Genomic DNA, 17,500 nt, shown 5'->3' on the forward strand with positions numbered 1-17,500 from the left:
CTTGACGCAAGCGCATGACGTAACACCAGGGAAACACACGCCGTTCAAGGTGGCTCGGCCGGCGCGCTCCCTTCCTTATCTCCCGTAGGGGTCCGTCGCCTCGGTTACAGCATCCACGCGCTGTGGGGACTGATGGGACCGCGGGTGCTTGGGTGTTGTCCGCCAGAAATAGGCATTCACTGACAGACAACCAGTCAGATACAGTCACAGACATCCAGGCAGACAGACAAACATACAGAAATACATATATGCACAGGATCACAGGCACGCCCACAATGTATTACAAACACCGCGCCTTCGAGAAGTCATCCCCAGGACGAAAGCTCCCCGATGCGTTCTCGCTACAACACTCAGTCCACCTTTTGTTCCCTCCCTCCCCCGTCCCTAAGCAAAAATAAAACGACACCCAACGACAAGAGCAACGAGCGTGCGTGCAGCCTCATCACCTTTCGCGTGTAAAAGTCGTCTCTGCGTCGCCTCTTCCTGGACGGCTCTCACCTCGCGCCAGGCGGTCTTGCCTGTCCGTCTGTCCGTCTGCCCTTCTCTCGCCCCGGACCGGTGGCGCAGGAGGACCCCCGTCTCGCAGAACTCGACAACTCGGAAGAAACCTTTTCTAAATTGCTCGTTGTTATGACTCGTTCTCTTGAGACTTAAGATAACGATCTTCCTTTCTAGACTAGACTTCTCGTTGCTGCTACTCCCTCCTCCTCTTGGTCTTATATAATAGCGCACTACAAAGGCCATGTTATCTACGAGACGCAAGACAAGACTCGGCGTGGAAAAGGTCAGTTGCAAGAATCGATAAAACCGACGAGGATTTCTTTAGCTTTAATTGCAACGCAGATCAACTTTCTTCTCCCTAAAGCAACACCCAAGGACCGTCATTTGCATGCATCGATCTGAGAAATGACGGGGTCGACTGTCCTCGAAAGAAAAATGAAGAAAAAAAAGAAAGAAAGAGGAAGTAAAAAAAAAAAATATATATATATATATATATATATATATATGAATAAAAAAGAATGAAAAAACGAAAAAGGAAAAACCGAGGTTTCAGCTGGACAACACTCTCCCCAAAAAGACCTAAATTCCCAAGGTTTGAGGTGGATGGCAGGTGTGGGGCCGCGTGAGGAGGAAGGTGAGGGGGCAGGGCAGGGTAGGGCAGGGCAGGGTAGGGCACGGGGCAGTCGAGCGAGGGGCGAGCGAGCACCAGTGAATGACTCGCAGGATCTGGCTGCCGGTCATGCACGGATCATCGCGTCCAGGTACGCCCGCTCCCTCTCCCACGCCTCGCTGGGGAGCGCACGGGCCTCGCCGACTCCGTGCCACGCAGTGTTACGTAACGTGCCTTGCTCTCATCCTTACTTTTTCTATTTTCTCTCTCTCTCTATCTTCTTCTCTCTCTCTCTCTCTCTCTCTCTCTCTCTCTCTCTCTCTCTCTCTCTCTCTCTCTCTCTCTCTCTCTCTCTCTCTCTCTCTCTCTCTCTCTCTTCTATATCCCTCTCTCACTCTCTTTCTATTTTCCTCTCTCTCTCTAGTTCTATGTCCCTCTCTCTCTCTCTTTCCATGTCCCTCTCTCTCTCTCTTTCCATGTCCCTCTCTCTCTCTCTTTCCATGTCCCTCTCTCTCTCTCTTTCCATGTCCCTCTCTCTCTCTCTTTCCATGTCCCTCTCTCTCTCTCTTTCCATGTCCCTCTCTCTCTCTCTTTCCATGTCCCTCTCTCTCTCTCTTTCCATGTCCCTCTCTCTCTCTCTTTTCATGTCCCTCTCTCTCTCTCTTTCCATGTCCCTCTCTCTCTCTCTTTCCATGTCCCTCTCTCTCTCTCTCTCTTTCCATGTCCCTCTCTCTCTCTCTTTCCATGTCCCTCTCTCTCTCTCTTTCCATGTCCCTCTCTCTCTCTCTTTCCATGTCCCTCTCTCTCTCTCTTTCCATGTCCCTCTCTCTCTCTCTTTCCATCTCCCTCTCTCTCTCTCTCTCTGTCCCCCCCCCCCTCTCTCTCACTTTCCATGTCCCTCTCTCTCTCTCTCTGCCCCCCCTCTCTCTGCCCCCCCCCTCTCTCTCTTTCTCTTTCTCTATCTCTCTCTCTCCCTTTCTCCCTCCACCCTCTCTCTCCCTCCACCCCCTCTCTCCCTCTCCCCCTCTTTCCCTCCCCCCTCTCTCTTCCTTTCTCTCTCTCTCTCTCTCTTTCTCTCTCCTTCCCTCTCCTTTCCTTTCCCTTTCCCTTCTCTGTCTCTCTCTCTCTCTCTCTCTCTCTCTCTCTCTCTCTCTCTCTCTCTCTCTCTCTCTCTCTCTCTCTCTCTCTCTCTCTCTCTCTCTCTCTCTCTCTCCCTCCTTTTCCTACTCCCTCTCCCTCCTCCGCCTCGACTTGGTACACGTAATAAGGAAAAGACTGCAACAAATTCTAGACGCGAAGAATCTCTCCTCAACCGGGCTGGTGTTCAGAATCTTGATACCACGCACACTGTCGTTTTCTTGCCCTAAAAGGCAAAGCGGCGTCTTTTGCACATTTAAACCAACAACAAAAACACCTACAACATCAGCAAAAGCAACAACAACAATAACTTCGTGCTCTCTGACCTCTGTCCCCGTGTTTTGTAACCGACGTCGACTTTCCCGACCGGACAATGAGATTAACGGGCAAGCAGGTCGACGCTCCTTAACCCCAAGACTGACGGATGTTTTACCTGACTATCTCACCCCCCACCCCCCCACCCCCACCCGAGCGTTCCAGTTTTCCCATCACTTCGCCACTGGACAAAGCCTTAACATAACTTTATTCCAGCCTCTTCACGCCCCTCAACTTTTAACACACATGCCTACCTACTGCAGCCTCCCTACGCCTCACCAATGACCGAACCTTTACCACAGCTCTTCAATAAACTCCTTAAATAGCTTCGTTGCAACGTCTTCGCCCCTCGAATGAACTTGTAGGCCTACCTTCTGCAGCCTCCTCACGCGCCGCCAATGACCAGACCCTTAACACGACTCCGCTGCAGCCTCCTTACGCCCAACCAATAAACAAAACCTTTTAATAACAGCTCTACACCAGGCCCTCAACGCCCGAAAACGACCCCATCCGGCGAGTCTCTTACGAGCTGTTTGTGCAAATCTCCGGATGAGACCTTCAGCGAAATCGTCCCTCCACCTATAAAAGCCCCGGACGACTCGGACAGACAGGTCGATAGAGTCTGCCCGTCTCCTCTCCGTATCTTGAAAAAGGATCAAAAACAGAAACTTGGGGAATTCCCTGACCCGATCAATATCCACGCCAGAGTTAGGTCGCACGAGGAACACCGTGAAGGAAATGAGACGGCTGACCTTACATGAAAAAAGGCAATGTGCGTGCTTACATCGGACTCCGAACTGCAGTAGTAAGTACGAAATAAATATCATAAAAGGAGCAAATGTTATAATATACATGTACTACCAGTGGCTGCACAAAATTAGAAGTCAGGGAAAAAACAATGAAGCAAGAGTAAAAGGGACAGTGGCCTGACGTCCCAAAAGCGACATCAAATAAAAGATTACTCTTTTTCTCCTTCTCTTCTCCTTCTCCTTCTCCTTCTCCTTCTCCTGCTCCTGTTGCTGCTCCTCTTTCTTATTCTTGTTCTTATTCCTCCTCCCCATTCCCCCTTTCTTCCAAACCCGCGTCCATTCCCCCTTTCTTCCAATCCCGCGTCCATTCGCCTCCTCCCCCCATATTCGTTTCTCGATTACATTTCCGTTTTTCCTATCTTTAATAACCATGCCCATCAACATCATAATTATTATTGTCGTTCCTATTAATACAACCATTACTAATATAATCATTATTATAAACATCGCTTCCCAGATAAAAAGCTCTGACGTGTCGGGAATTCGTCTTCTGCTGGCGCTTCCTTCGTGCCTGTGTAGCCTGACTGCCATGAGGGGTGTGACAGGCAAGACCATGATATGGCGATGTTGGGCAATGGTGCCTTCATGCACAACTTAGTATGATATTAATGAAATCATGCACTTGGGCCTTCGTGCTTCTAGGTGACATCCAGGTATTCATAACTGATGAAAAAGCAACACATATTTCATGTAAAAGCAAAATAAATCTCAAGGACCCCGAGCATTTCCGTAGTGAGGCGACCCTCCGCCTCCGCCCCCCCCCATCCCACTCCCCCACCACGGATCGGCGCCAGGAGCGAATCGCCGCCACCGTGACAGACGGAGCACCCCTCCCCCCCTCCCCCCGAACGGATAAGGTAGCGTGTTGGCGTGCGGTGAGCTAATAGGACGGTGCGTGCTGCGCGGCGGTCTGGCTGGACGAGGACCTGCGTCCGGAGAGCCGTCAATACGCATGGTACTAGCGCAGGAGATCGCCAGACATATACGAGTACCACTTATACTTCACGCCATTCACGTATTCACGTACCGATATCCGTCGGGACAATAGTTCATCACGTTATGTACTTCTTTTTACCAGACGGTTCAATTAAGCGAAATTAATGACGGTGGAAAGGTAAAAAAAAAAAAAAAAAAAAAAAAAAAAAAAAAAAAAAAAAAAAAAAAAAAAAAAAAAAAAAAAAAAAAAAAAATACAACGATGCATTTCCATTGCCATAACCTCATGAAATAAGCCTTCGAGGAAGTCTTCATTACCCGCGTTTAAGAGGGTGACGAAGAAGGGAACAAAATGCTGAGAAAAAAAAACGTGCGCCGAATGTGATGAAATCAGCTGACTGAAGACGGAAAGGTCATGAAGAGAGGAGCTGGAGCGAATGCACAAGGAGAGAATACAGTTCGTAGGATACAGTGGTATAGGACCGGAAAAGAATTAGATGCAGATGCGGGAAGGTAGATGAAAGGGAAAACGCAATGGGGTGAGCATGAAGAAGGACACGGAGAGATTTGAATTCACATCTATACTGAAAGGAGAGAAAGAGTGTGGGATTGGGAAGAGGGGGTGGAAGAGGGGGAGGGGGAGGGAGAGGGGGGAGGGGGAGGGGGAGGGATAGGGAGAGAAGAGAACCAAAAGCAGGAAGAAAAACAAACAAACAAAGAAAAGAAAGTAAGAAAAGTCCCGCACATCAGGAAGGCAAGGACACCCCCCACCCCTCCCCTCCCGTCCTTCCCGTCTTCCTCACCTTCTCTCCTCCCTCTCCCTCTCTTCCCTCTCCCCCCCACCCCACCCCACCCCAAAAACCAAGCGAGAGCCAATGACCTTGCTTCGGTTAGTCCCCCCCTTTCCCAGACGCCTCGTTAGGACTCTCGCCGGCCGCCAAGTAGCCACATCCTTCCCTGGCACTGCGTAATCACCTGCACAGGACCCCGCGCGCGCCCCCGAGGGATGGGGGGGGGGGGATAGCACGGCAGAGCAGGACGCCCCTTCCTATCCCGTTTCGCAAGGATAGGCAACAAGGCAAGGAGGATGGGAGGGAATAACGGAGTCCTATAATTAGATAGAGTGAATAAATAGCTAGGTAAACAGACACAGATATGGTTAAACTGACAGATGAACAGATCGATGGACAGAAATACATACTGGGTAGTTAAACAGATAGCTAGATAGACTTCTGGAAACGATGAAACAGATAAACAGGTAATTTGGTGAAGCACGGTTCGATAGGCCTACAAGCACCAACGTTTAGACCAGGACCTTCAAACCAGCAGAACAATGACAGAGCACCCAGCTTCTACCTCCCCACCCCCCTCCCTTAGAAAGGCAGACCGATTACTTTTAGGCAGGGCATCAGCACCGCCTCCTCCCTCGCCTTAAAATACCTCGATTAACGCCGCTGCCCGAGTAACGTCTCGACTTAAGTGTTCGATTTTATAACGAGAAGCCCCTCTCCCTCCCGGGGTGTTGCCATCGCCAGCCGCCCGCCCTGACCTTCTTGTCATTCCCCCGCACGCGCCCTGATGAAGCGGCGCTAACGGCATCACTGCGCTCGAACCTTGAACTTTAAACGATTAATTTCTCGCCTTCGGGAGGCTGGCGGCCGGGCCGGGGGCCGGGCCCTTCAGCGCCGGCAGAGACCGGATCCCAAGGTCACGCCGGGGCGCTCTTGCGTCATGAGTACTCCGTGGGCGTCTCCTGGGGTGTGACTGCACGTGTTCAGGGGGATTTAGCGCCGGAGGAAGTCGGTCAGGGGGAGAAAAAGTGGAGATCTTCCGCGGGAGACGCACGGCCGGCCAAGCCAGCGACGGGGAAGGATATCGGATTCCCTCATCCCGTCAGCGCCTTGCTCCTGTTCATCCCTCTCTCTCCCTTTCCCTTTCCGCCTCTGTCCCTCCCCCTCTCCTCTCAAGGTCTCTTCTTTGGCTGTTTCTTTCTCTTTCTTCTTGTGCCTCTCCTCCTCCCTCACCTCATTTCCTCGCCCCATCCTTCCTTTTTCAGCATGTATGTTTGCGTGTGTGTGTTTGTTTGCGTCTCGCCAAGGCTGCATCGACTGTAATTACTTGTTGTGTTCATGTGAATAATGGGAGGGGGATGAGTGCGTGAGTGCGTGAGTGCCTGCGTGCATACAGGCGTATACACATATAATCTACAGTATATATCCTTCCTTCCTCCTCTCCCCTCCCTCCCTTCTTTCTTCGTCCTAGCTCCCTCCCTCTCGCTCTTTCTTTTCAGCTTTTCTTCTTTCTTCCCCCTTTCCCTCTCCCTTTCTCGTTCTCTCTCCCTCTCCCTCTTCCTCTCCCTCCCCGTTTCCCTTTCCCTCCCTCTTCATCCCTCTCTCCCTTTGCCTTTGCCTTTGCCTTTGCCTTTGCCTTTGCCTTTGCCTTTGCCTTTGCCTTTCCCTTTCCCTTTCTCTTTCCCTCTCCCTCCCACCTATCCATCCCCCTACCCACCCTCCGAACCTCGAGGACCAATCGACAACAACCCAAGCATAAGACGACGTAACCGCTACAAGAAGCAAGCAGAGGCAGCGCATTCGCCTCGGTCTTGCCACCCGAAGACTGGGAGGGAGAATGGCTCTCCTCCCGTTACCATTTCGGCAGCAAGGTTGATCAGATTAATACTGCTGACGAAGAAAATGATTCTGCGGTGAAAATGCCTCAACAGCATCGATATTCCCAGCCGCCCTGCACCCCACGACGCGCCGAATCGCCACGCGAAATCCGGCCGGCGTTTCAACTCAAGGGGCTTCTGTAGTCGAGATCAACAACCCTGGTTTGGCTTTGGTTTGCTCAACCTCCCGCATCCGCCGCACTTCGCCATATTTTACGATCCCTCTCCGTGGATAAACACGCGAACGAGTGATAAATAGAGTGAAGGGAAGTAACGAAGCGAGCTAAGATGACCGGCCGGCAGCGAGCGACGGCCGAGGGAGAGGCGGTCGCGTGTTTACTAACCCTTTGGTCACGCCGCTTCCCTTCCGGCGAGCCTTCCTGCCTTCGGGGATCTTATCCCGGGCTTATCTCCGCTTAGCCTTGACACCACGCCAACCCACGACTACTTGACAGATCCCCGGTAAAAAAAGGAATAAATAAAATATCTAACGTGGGGAGGGGAAGGGAGAGGAGGGCAGGGAAAGGGGCAGAGAAGGGGAAAGAAGGGGAAGGGAAGGGAGGGAGGGGGAGTGAGACTGGAGGGGAGAGGAGGGGAGAGGAGGGGACAGGAAGGGGAGGAGAGGAGAGAGAGGGGTAGGGAGTTAGACTGGAAGGAAGGGGATGGGTTGTGATGGGATGGGAGGGGAGGGAATGGAAAAGAAGGGGAGGGGAGAGAAGGGGAGGGGAGAGAAGGGGAGGGGAGAGAAGGAAGGGCTGAGGAAAGGAAAGGAAGAGAAAGGAAGAGAAAGGGAAAGAAAGGCAATGAGAATAGAGCGAGAGGCGAGAAGACGCGAGGAGACGTGAGGAGAGCAGTGGAGAAGGAATAGGGAGAGAGGGAAGGGGGGGGGGGGGGCTGGCTGAGCATACCGACGTCGTCATTCCCCAAGAAATGCGCTGCATGTCTTGTCCCGTCGCGTGCTTCGCCCAGGAACGCAGGGCTTGTTATCGCAACACGCGAGACGAGGTGATAAGAATTACGCAGCCACTTTTCTCATTAATGGCTGGTTTGCTGTTCCCATTCATGGTGGTTAAGCCGCGTCCTGGTGCCCTAGGTGATGCTGGACCCACCCGGCCACGTCCCCGGCCACCTTGCCGCACCACACCGCTCTCTCTGCATCGCCAAACACGCACCTGATGTTCATTACGAAATCCTGAGCACCAGATTACGACGTTAGGCCTAGCGAGATAACCGAGTGACGTTGTGGTGACGTCGGCCTCCCGTCGCCACGTGATCCTACACGCGGCGCCCGTCACACATTCACTCTCACCTTCGCGCGATCAGCTCTCTCCCTGTCTGTTTGGCTGTCTCAACGTCTTTACTTACCTATCTATTTATTCATTCATCTCTCCCCCCTCCTCTCTCTCTCTCTCTCTCTCTCTCTCTCTCTCTCTCTCTCTCTCTCTCTCTCTCTCTCTCTCTCTCTCTCTCTCTCTCTCTCTCTCTCTCTCTCTCTCTCTCTCTCTCTCTCAGCTCATGGTCATCCCCAGATTTTCCTTCCGAGCGACGGTTCATTTGCGAGGGTTAAGGTAGCAACTGTTTACATTCATCCATGCATTCTACGATATTTGTCTGATGGCCAGTTGCATCCGCCTCTCCCCCCTTGATTTATTGCGCAAAATAGCAGTCATAAATGAGGCTCTGAAATGCTTTACTGAACCGGGCCTTTCATTAAGAACTATTATAGGAGGGAGGGAGGGAGGGAGGGAGGGAGGGAGGGAGGGAGGGAGGGAGGGAGGGAGAGGGAGGGAAGGAGGGAAGGAGGGAAGGAGGGAAGGAAGGAAGGAAGAAAGGAAGAAAGGAAGGAGGGAAAGGGAGAGGGAGAGGGAGAGGGAGAGGGAGGGAGGCAGGGAGGGAGGGAGGGAGGGAGGGAGGGAGGGAGGGAAGGAGGGAAGGAGGGAAGGAAGGAAGGAAGGAAGGAAGGAAGGAAGGAAGGAGAGGGAGAGGGAGAGGGAGAGGGAGTGGGAGAGGGAGAGGGAGAGGGAGAGGGAAAGGGAGAGGGAGGGAGAGGGAGGGAGGGAGAGAGAGAGAGAGAGAGAGAGAGAGAGAGAGAGAGAGAGAGAGAGAGAGAGAGAGAGAGAGAGAGAGAGAGAGAGGAAAGAGAGAGAGAGAGAGAGAGAGAGAGAGAGAGAGAGAGAGAGAGAGAGAGAGAGAGAGAGAGAGAGAGAGAGAGAGAAAGAGAAAAAGCGAGCCTGCCAGTCATGGTAATAACACAGACAGCGTTATAATCCCCCTCACTCCCCCCACCCCACCCCCCCCCCCCCCCGAAAGATAATCGCACATCATTTACCACCGAAGAAAGGAGCGCCTCGCCTCCCCACCCCCACGCCCACGCCCACGCCCGCGAAATGAAAGGCGTTTCTTGGCCCGAGTGGGAAAGGAAAACGGTCACGTCTGGGCCACACTTCAAGGCGCTCTGGCGGGATGGGCGTTAGTATGCGGCGCGCAAGTGCAACCGCCGCCCGCACCTGAGTCGTCTCTGTTTTCGCGATGCAACAAACAAGTACAGTCGACGCAACCTTGGCGACCTTGACCGCGGGGAGACTCATGTGATTTTGCGCTGGGATGAGCGGGAGGGAGAAGGGGGGGGGGGCGAGAGAGAGATAAAGGGAGTGAATGGATGGAATGAGTAAGGGAAGGAGGGTAGGAGGGAAGGAGGGAAGGAGGGAAGGAAGGAAGGAGGGAAGGAAGGAAGGAGGGAGGGAGGGAGAGTGAGAGAGGGAGGAGGGAAGGAAGGAAGGAAGGAATGAATGAAGGAAGGAAGGAAGGAAGGAAGGAAGGGAGAGAGGGAGGGGGGGAGAGGGGGGAGAGGGGGGGGAGAGAGAGAGAGAGAGAGAGAGAGAGAGAGAGAGAGAGAGAGAGAGAGAGAGAGAGAGAGAGAGAGAGAGAGAAGAGAGAGAGAGAGAGAGAGAGAGAGGGGGGGGGGGTAGAGAAAGAGAGAGCGAGAGAGTACAGGAAGCGAGAAACGGAAGGAGGGAATAAAGAAAACAGTACAAAAAACATCCACTCCAGGAACGGCGTGGGCGGCAAACGAAGCCCTTAAAGCGACCTCCAACGTAAACAAAGCACGCCCCCGCCCAGAGCACGCCCGTGTCATACCCTTGTGACAGACACTTCACACTCCCTGTCTACTGCCACAACTTTAATCTCTATTATCAGCTCACAATCACACTCCGATTATCACCCGGGTGCCGTGACCCCCAAGTGGATACTATGCTTTCGAGCCTCCCGGGGAAAATGGAGATATCAGACAGGATGCCGGAGAGGAGAGGGAAGGAGGATGGTGGAGGAGGAAGAGGAAGAAGAAGAGAAGGAAGTGGAAGTGGAAGTGGATGGTGGAGGAGGAGGAGCAGGAGGAGCAGGAGGAGCAGGAGGAGCAGGAGGATGGAAGACGGGGGAGGATGGAGAAGGATTGAGGAGGATGGAGGAGAATGGAGGAGGTTGGAGGAGGATGGAGGAGGATGGAGGAGGATGGAGGAGGATGAATGAGGATGAATGAGGATGAAGGAGGATGGAGGAGGAGGAGGAAGAGGAGGAGGAGGAGGAGGAGGAGGAGGAGGAGGAGGAGGAGGAGGAGGAGGAGGAGGAGGAGGAGGAGGAGGAGGAGGAGGAGGAGGAGGAGGGTGTGTAGAAAAGGGTGGGGAAGGGTGAAGAAGGGGTTGGGGAGGATGGGTGTGTAGCAGGAGGAGAGGAAGAGGAGTAGGGAGTAAGAATAAGTGAACGGGAGAGGTGGTAAAAGAGAAGGAGGGGAGTTGGAGGAAAAAATAATATGGGCGAAGGAATAGGGAGAAGAGGAGGCACGAGGAGAGGAGGAAGCGGGAGGCAAGATGAGGAGGTGGGAGTAGTCGGCGGGGCTCGGGGAGGGGAGAGCCCGAAACCGAACTTCGACCGAAATCCCGACTTTAAAGAGAACGTGCCACGGCAACCCTTCCGCCCGCGCCCAGCTTCCGCCGGGGCAGCGCCATCCAATATTCCGTCAATAAGCACATGGCGTCCCCATGATCTCCCAGGAAGTCCCTGAGAAACCTTCGCGCCTCGCCATCCGTTCAATCAACGCCCCGACTGTCCGCAATTACGCATGCGCCCGCCGTCCCAGGAAGCGGAACAGGACACCCCGCCTCGACAGCCGATCGCATCCACACGCAGATCGCACCTCCCGCGCCCTCTCGCCCCCCCCCCCCCATCCCCCCCCCCCCGGCCCCCCCCCGGGGGAAACCCCCCAAAAGGAAGTGGCGACTCCCCTCCTCAGGAACCTCAGTCAATATGTTCACAACCTTCAGCGCTCGATTTTATTAGCCTTCAGCCTTCAGACATCGACTACATTAGCCCGTGTCAATGCAAGCGCCGCCGTGTTTGCGGCCAAATTAACCGGATGCGGAGCCCCTTGCAGCAAGTGTTTTTGCGCAGCCACGACGCACACACGGGGACACACATACTGTATTTAAACTGTAAATCAGGGGCAAAAAACAGCCACGCAGATTTATTTTCTCCCTTTGTTTTTTCCTCGTTTTTTCCCCCTCAATGCTCCGCAACCCCATCCTTTTTTTTCCCCCCCCCCCCCCCCCCCCCCATCCCTCCACAAAAAACACATAATATAAACAAATACAAAAATGTATACATGAAGAGACGGGAAGACTGCCACCAGATTACAAAAAAAATTAAAAAATAAACGAAAAAGTTACCGGGCCCACATACCGCAGAAAAGCTTAAACAAACATTCATATATAATTATAAAATATATAAAAAAAAATATAAAAAATATATATATATAATATAAATAAAATATATTTTAATATATCCCCCCTCCCCTTTTAGTAAAAAATACTATTCATCTTCCCTCTCTCCTCCCCTCCTCTCCCTCTCTCCCTCTCTCTTCTCCCTCTCCCCTCTCTCTCTCTCCCTCTCTCTCTCCTCTTCTCTCCTCTCCTCACTCCCTCCCTCTCTCTCCCTCTCTTCTCCTCTCCCCTCTCTCCTCTCTCTCCCTCTCCTCTCTCCCTCTTTCTCTCTCCCCTCTCCCTCTTCTCTCTCCCCTCCTCTCTCTCTCTTTTCCTCTCTCTCTCTCTCCCCTCTCTCCTCTCCCTCTCATCACTCTCCCTCTCCCTCTACTCTCTCTCCCTCTCGTCTCTCTCTCTCTCCCTCTCCTCTCTCTCCCCTCTCTCTCTCTCCCTCTCTCTTCTCTCCCTCTCTCTCTCTCTCTCCCTCTCTCTCCGTCTCTCCCTCCTCTCCTCTCTCTCATCCCTCTCTCTTCTCCTTCCCTCTCATCTCTCTCCTTTCTCTCTCATCTCCCTCTCTCTCTCTCCCTCCTCTCTCTCTTTCCCCTCTCTCTCTCCCTCCTTTTCCTCTCTCTATCCCTCTCTCTCTCTTTCCCTCTCCTCTCTCTTTCCCTCTCTCTCCATCTCTCCCTCTCTCTCTCTATCCCTCTCTCTCTCTTCTCCCCTCTCTCTCTCTCTTCCTCTCTCTCTTACTTTCCCTCTCTCTCTCTCCTCTCTTCCCCTCTCTCTTCCCTCTCTCTTCCCTCTCCCTCTCTCTCTCCTCTCTCCCTCTCTCTCTTTCCTCTCGCTCATCTCCTTTTCCCTCTCTCTCTTCTCCCTCTCTCTTCTTTCCCTCTCCACTCTTTCCCTCTCCCATCTCCTCTCCAGATCTCCCTCTCCCCTCCCCTCCTCTCCCTCTCCCTCTCCCTCTCCCTCTCTCACTCTCTCCCTGCCTCCCTTCTCATCACCATCTTCCTCCCTCTTCTCTCCTTTCCCATCTCTCTCTAACTCTCTCTCACCTCCTCTCCCTCTCTCTCTATCTTCTTCCACTTCTATCTCTCTCTCCTCTATATTTTTCTCTCTTTTAAATTTTTTCCCCATTTTTCTCTCTATCCCCCTCATTCCTCTATATCGCTCTTCCTCTCTATTCTCTTCCCTTTTCCTATCCTCTCCTCCCCTCTATCTCATTCCTCTCTATCCCATACCTCTCTCTATCTCTCTCCTCTCTCTCTCGACTCTTCTCTCTCTCTCTATCTTCCTCTACTCTCTCTCTCCTTCCTCTCTCACCTCCTCTCTCTCTCTTTCCTCTCTCATCTCTCTTCCTCTCTACTCTCCTCATTTTCCCCTCTCTCCTACTCCCCCCTTCTCCCCCTCTCCCTCCTCTCTTCCCCCCCCTCCCCCCCCTCTCTCCCCCTCTCTCCCCATCTCTTTCCCTCTCTCCCCCTCCCCCCCCCCCCATCCCCTCTCTCCCCCTCTCCCCCCCCTCCCCCCCCCCTCTCCCCCCTCCTCCCCCCCCTTCCCCTCCCCCTCCCTCTCTCTCTCTCCCTCATCTCTCTCTCCCTCTTTATCTTTATTTTTTTCTCACACACACACACAAATTCCCGTGTTTGTGTTTAGCGACTACACAAATAACAAACAGCTGTCAGTCTGTCTTCACGGCGCCTTGACCTTCTGTGCTCGGATTACCGCCATCCGCCGCGTCCTTTGCACTCGCCGCTTCTCCCTTGTTATCTAATTAATATCTCTTAGGCTATCCGTTAATATCCATCATCAAGTGTCACTTCTAACAACTTATCTCCTATCAATCGTTCCATTTCTATGATTTGCTGAAACTCATTCTCGCTTTTATTCATCTTTCTCTCCAAAACCGAAAATATGCGTGAAGAAAATAAGTCGAAAGATTTGTTTCTTTTCAATATTCTCCTTATATTTCTCTCATCGTTTTCCCCACTATCAAGATTTTAATTTCTTTGACACCATTACTATCTTTGATGTCCTTACTCATCATCATCATCATCATTATTATCCATTACTATCATTATCCCTATTATCATCATCATCATCATCATTATCCATTACTATCATTATCCCTATTATCATCATCATCATCATTATTATCCATTACTATCATTATCATCATTATCCATTACTATCATTATCCCTATTATCATCATCATCATCATTATTATCCATTACTATCATTATCCCTATTATCATCATCATCATCATTATTATCCATTACTATCATTATCCCTATTATCATCATCATCATCATTATTATCCATTACTATCATTATCCCTATTATCATCATCATCATCATCCCCCTCATCATATGTCGCGTCTGTTTCCCTTCTGCTGTCGACGGCTCCCTCATCCATCACTCGCGGAGGTCGTCCGTCACAATCACCTGTCTGTCCCTAGGCATCGATGCTGACCGCTTTCCTATTACGATTTCCATAGGCTGGGGGCGGCAGTATCGAATGCCTTTAACTCAGCATTGCGAATAGAGGCTCAAATAGACAAGCAACAGCGTCGTGTCTTAAATTCATTCCTTCGTTATTTCTTATTATATTAATGCTAATACTTAACAATAATGATGAAGATGACATCAACATTAATAAGAATAATAGCAATGTTGATGATGATGATAATGATAATAGCAACAATAATAACCATAACTGCACAAACAATAACAATCGCTATTAGCACTATCATCTCATCACCACCATCATGATCATCATTAAACCACCACTAGCATCACCATCATCATTACTATCCTCATCCTCAGCCCTGTCACCATCCGCCCCGCTCGTTCGCCGGCCTCGCACCTGCCCCGCCGTCAGCCAAGTGTCTCTGCCGGACCGAAGAAACCCGAGGCTACACTTCCTAGAACTCCAAATTGTCCAGAGGATCGTCTCGCACGCCGCAGCTGCACGGGTCCTCGGGATGCTCTGCCTTCTCCTGACGGAAGACTCGCCACCCGCCGCGAGGGAAGAGCTGACGATGACGAACAGGAGACAGATCTGCTGACGATGACCAGGATAGGTCCTGCTGAAGACAGCACCCAAAACAAACTCTGCCGACGAACTGACGTGATTCTCGAGTACGTCACCCCCTCCCCTCCCCTCCTCTTCCCTCCCCTCCCCTCCCTCATCGAGGAGCCGGCGAACGACACAAGGGGCGGCGGCACGCACGTTCGTGTTGACAAGTACGATAAGATAAGGCCTGGCGCGCTTGACACCCGACCACCCTTGGGGAGTGATATCCCCCCCCCCTCCCTTCATCTCTCTTTTCTCCCGTCTCTCACTCTCCTCCTTTCCTTTCCTCTACCTTTCCCTTTCCCCCCGATCGCACTCTCCTCTGCCCTTTCCCTCTTTTTTTTTTACCCTTCCTTTCCCCATTCTCCTCTTGCCTTTCCACCCCTTACCCCACCTGCCACGCCTGTCCACCCAACCCCTACTCGTCCACGGCCTTACCCTCGCCTGCCTCGTGTGAGTTTATTCTGATCATCTCCCTAACTACAGCCCCAGGCATGTCTTCCATACCACACTAATAATATGGTGGAATGGCAATTTACTCCTGCTGTTTGTCTGAAGTGGTGACTCTTTCTCAGTCTCTCTCTGTTTGTTCCCCCCTTTCCCTGTCCCTTTTCCTCTCCCTTTTCCTCTCCCTCTCCCTCTCCCTCTCCCTCTCCCTTTTCCCTCTCCCTTTCCCTCCCCCTCTCCCTTTCCCTCCCCCTTTCCCTCCCCTCTCCCTCTCCCTCTCCCTCCCACCTGGTCTCCTTTTCCCTCCCCTTTCCCTCTCCCTCTCCCTCCCACCTGGCCTCCTTTTCCCTCCCCCCTTCCCTCTCCCTCTCCCTCCCACCTGGCCTCCCCGTGCTCAAGCGCCATAACTCGGAACCTAATTGGAAGAATCGCCGCGCCTTCCCTGGATGTTTACGCCTTCTGGTCTGATGGATTCCGTCGTATCTTCTTGCTTTAGCGTACTTTCATGACGTTATTTCCGTATTCTCTTTAGTATGTGGATTTTCTTTTTTTTTTAGTGGAGACTCCCCTCGAAAAAATAAGAAAGAAAAACGACGGCGAAACTCGGGTCTACATATACTTTAGGAATAATAATCTAGCTGGAAAAAAATAAGCACTCTCTTATGCCACGCTTGACTTCTCGTTAGACTCCCTAATTCTTTCAAAAATAAAATGAAAGTAAGAGAGAAAAAAAAAAAAAAAAGACAGCAGATGTCTGAAGGTAAAAGGGACTCACAGACACGTGACCACTTCCCCACTCTTCCCCCCTCCCCTCCCCTCCCCTCCCCCAAGCTCGTAACGCGAAGATAACACGAGGGACGGCAGGTGTTCTCCCCCCCCACACACACAAACACACCACCCTTCCCCCTCCCCCTTTCCCTCCCCAACATACTGCCAGACACTCGTTGAGACCCATACAGAAGAAATCTCTCGCGCGCGCAGGAGACACACAATCCCGCTTTCTGGCCGATTCTGACCCGCGAACCATACAGGGTGCCGAAGACTGGTAAAAAGAGTCACATTCCGCCACAGATCAAGGGACTCTAGCAACCTAAACCACCCTGAGACACTTTGAAACGCCCCTAAGAGACCCCTGGAAACCCGCGAAGAAAAACCAGAGCGCGTTGGGACTCACCTGGTGGAGTGGTCGGTGAAGCCCCCGTCGAGCAGGCGCACCTTGGCGAACAGCACCTGGTTGACGAAGGGCACGTGCTGCAGCTCCTCCACCCGCACATCCACCTGGAAGCGGTACTTCTTCTTGCGGACCATGAGGCCGTTCATTTTGTTGGGTAGGCCTGCACTCTCACACATGCAAAGATATATGAACGACCCGCCCTCTCTCGCTCTCTCTCTTTTTTATTCTTATTTATTTTTTCTTTCTTTCCCCGTTAAGCAGCGCGCGGTGGCCTTTCCCGAGTCACACCTGGACACGTTGCTCTCACGCCTGGTCCTCACTCGGCCTTTCTGAATTTTCCGGGGCCATCTCGCGCGGGATTTAGCTTAACAACAACCTTATTAACAACAGACTTATTAAAAATAAAAACGCGGGAGGCTTATCGATCACAATTCATTTCGTTTCGAGCGCGTGGCATCGGAGCGATCCGTCGCCGCGGGGAGAGGGGAGCCTGGTGCCCATTTTCGTGTCCGCGGGAGAACTCGTCTGATAATCTGGAAAGAAGGAGAAAAATACGTCAGTCACAGGCATATAACAATCACCAATTACGATTTTTTTAAAACATCATAGTAACGAGTGTGAATATCATACTCCACGGCTATAAAAAAAACACACTTAATCACACACACACAAAAAAAAAAAAGTTAAAACAAAAACCAAACAAAAAACGTGACAATAATTCCGAAGTCCCCCCTCCTCCCCTCCCTTAAAAACGTTCACCAAAAACCTGCCGGGAAGGAGACCCACGCCCGTACAGCGCCAGCCACAGCTACCCCGCCCCGAAAGGTGAATGCTTAATAAGTGTGAGAAAGCAGCGTGGCGACCGAGGGAGAAAAAGGGACAGCGTGGGGAGGCTCCGCGTGAGACGGACGATTCTGGGGGCACGACGCGGTGGTCCGGGCGGGGTTGGGAGGGAGGGAGGGAGGGAGGGAGGGAGAGAGGGAGGGAGGGAGGGAGGGAGGGAGGGGAGGGGAGGGGAGGGGAGGGGAGGGGAGGGGAGGGGAGGGGAGGGGAGGGGAGGGAGGGGAGGGAGGGG

At 52.2% G+C, this 17,500-nt stretch overlaps 1 protein-coding gene across 2 annotated transcripts in view; it reads right to left on the reverse strand.

Moving 5' to 3' along the window:
• Nucleotides 1–17,500, reverse strand: part of LOC125034512 (protein FAM102A-like) — a 139,038-nt gene that overhangs the window by 115,904 nt on the left and 5,634 nt on the right. For both annotated transcript variants that reach the window (XM_047626350.1, XM_047626349.1), the window contains exon 2: nt 16,426–16,958. In XM_047626350.1, the coding sequence (XP_047482306.1) occupies nt 16,426–16,601 (176 nt within the window). In that variant the 5' untranslated portion in view covers nt 16,602–16,958. The remainder of the gene's footprint in view (nt 1–16,425; nt 16,959–17,500) is intronic.

The sequence above is a fragment of the Penaeus chinensis genome, chromosome 18 (genome assembly GCF_019202785.1).
Source record: "Penaeus chinensis breed Huanghai No. 1 chromosome 18, ASM1920278v2, whole genome shotgun sequence".
NCBI classification, from domain to species: domain Eukaryota; kingdom Metazoa; phylum Arthropoda; class Malacostraca; order Decapoda; family Penaeidae; genus Penaeus; species Penaeus chinensis.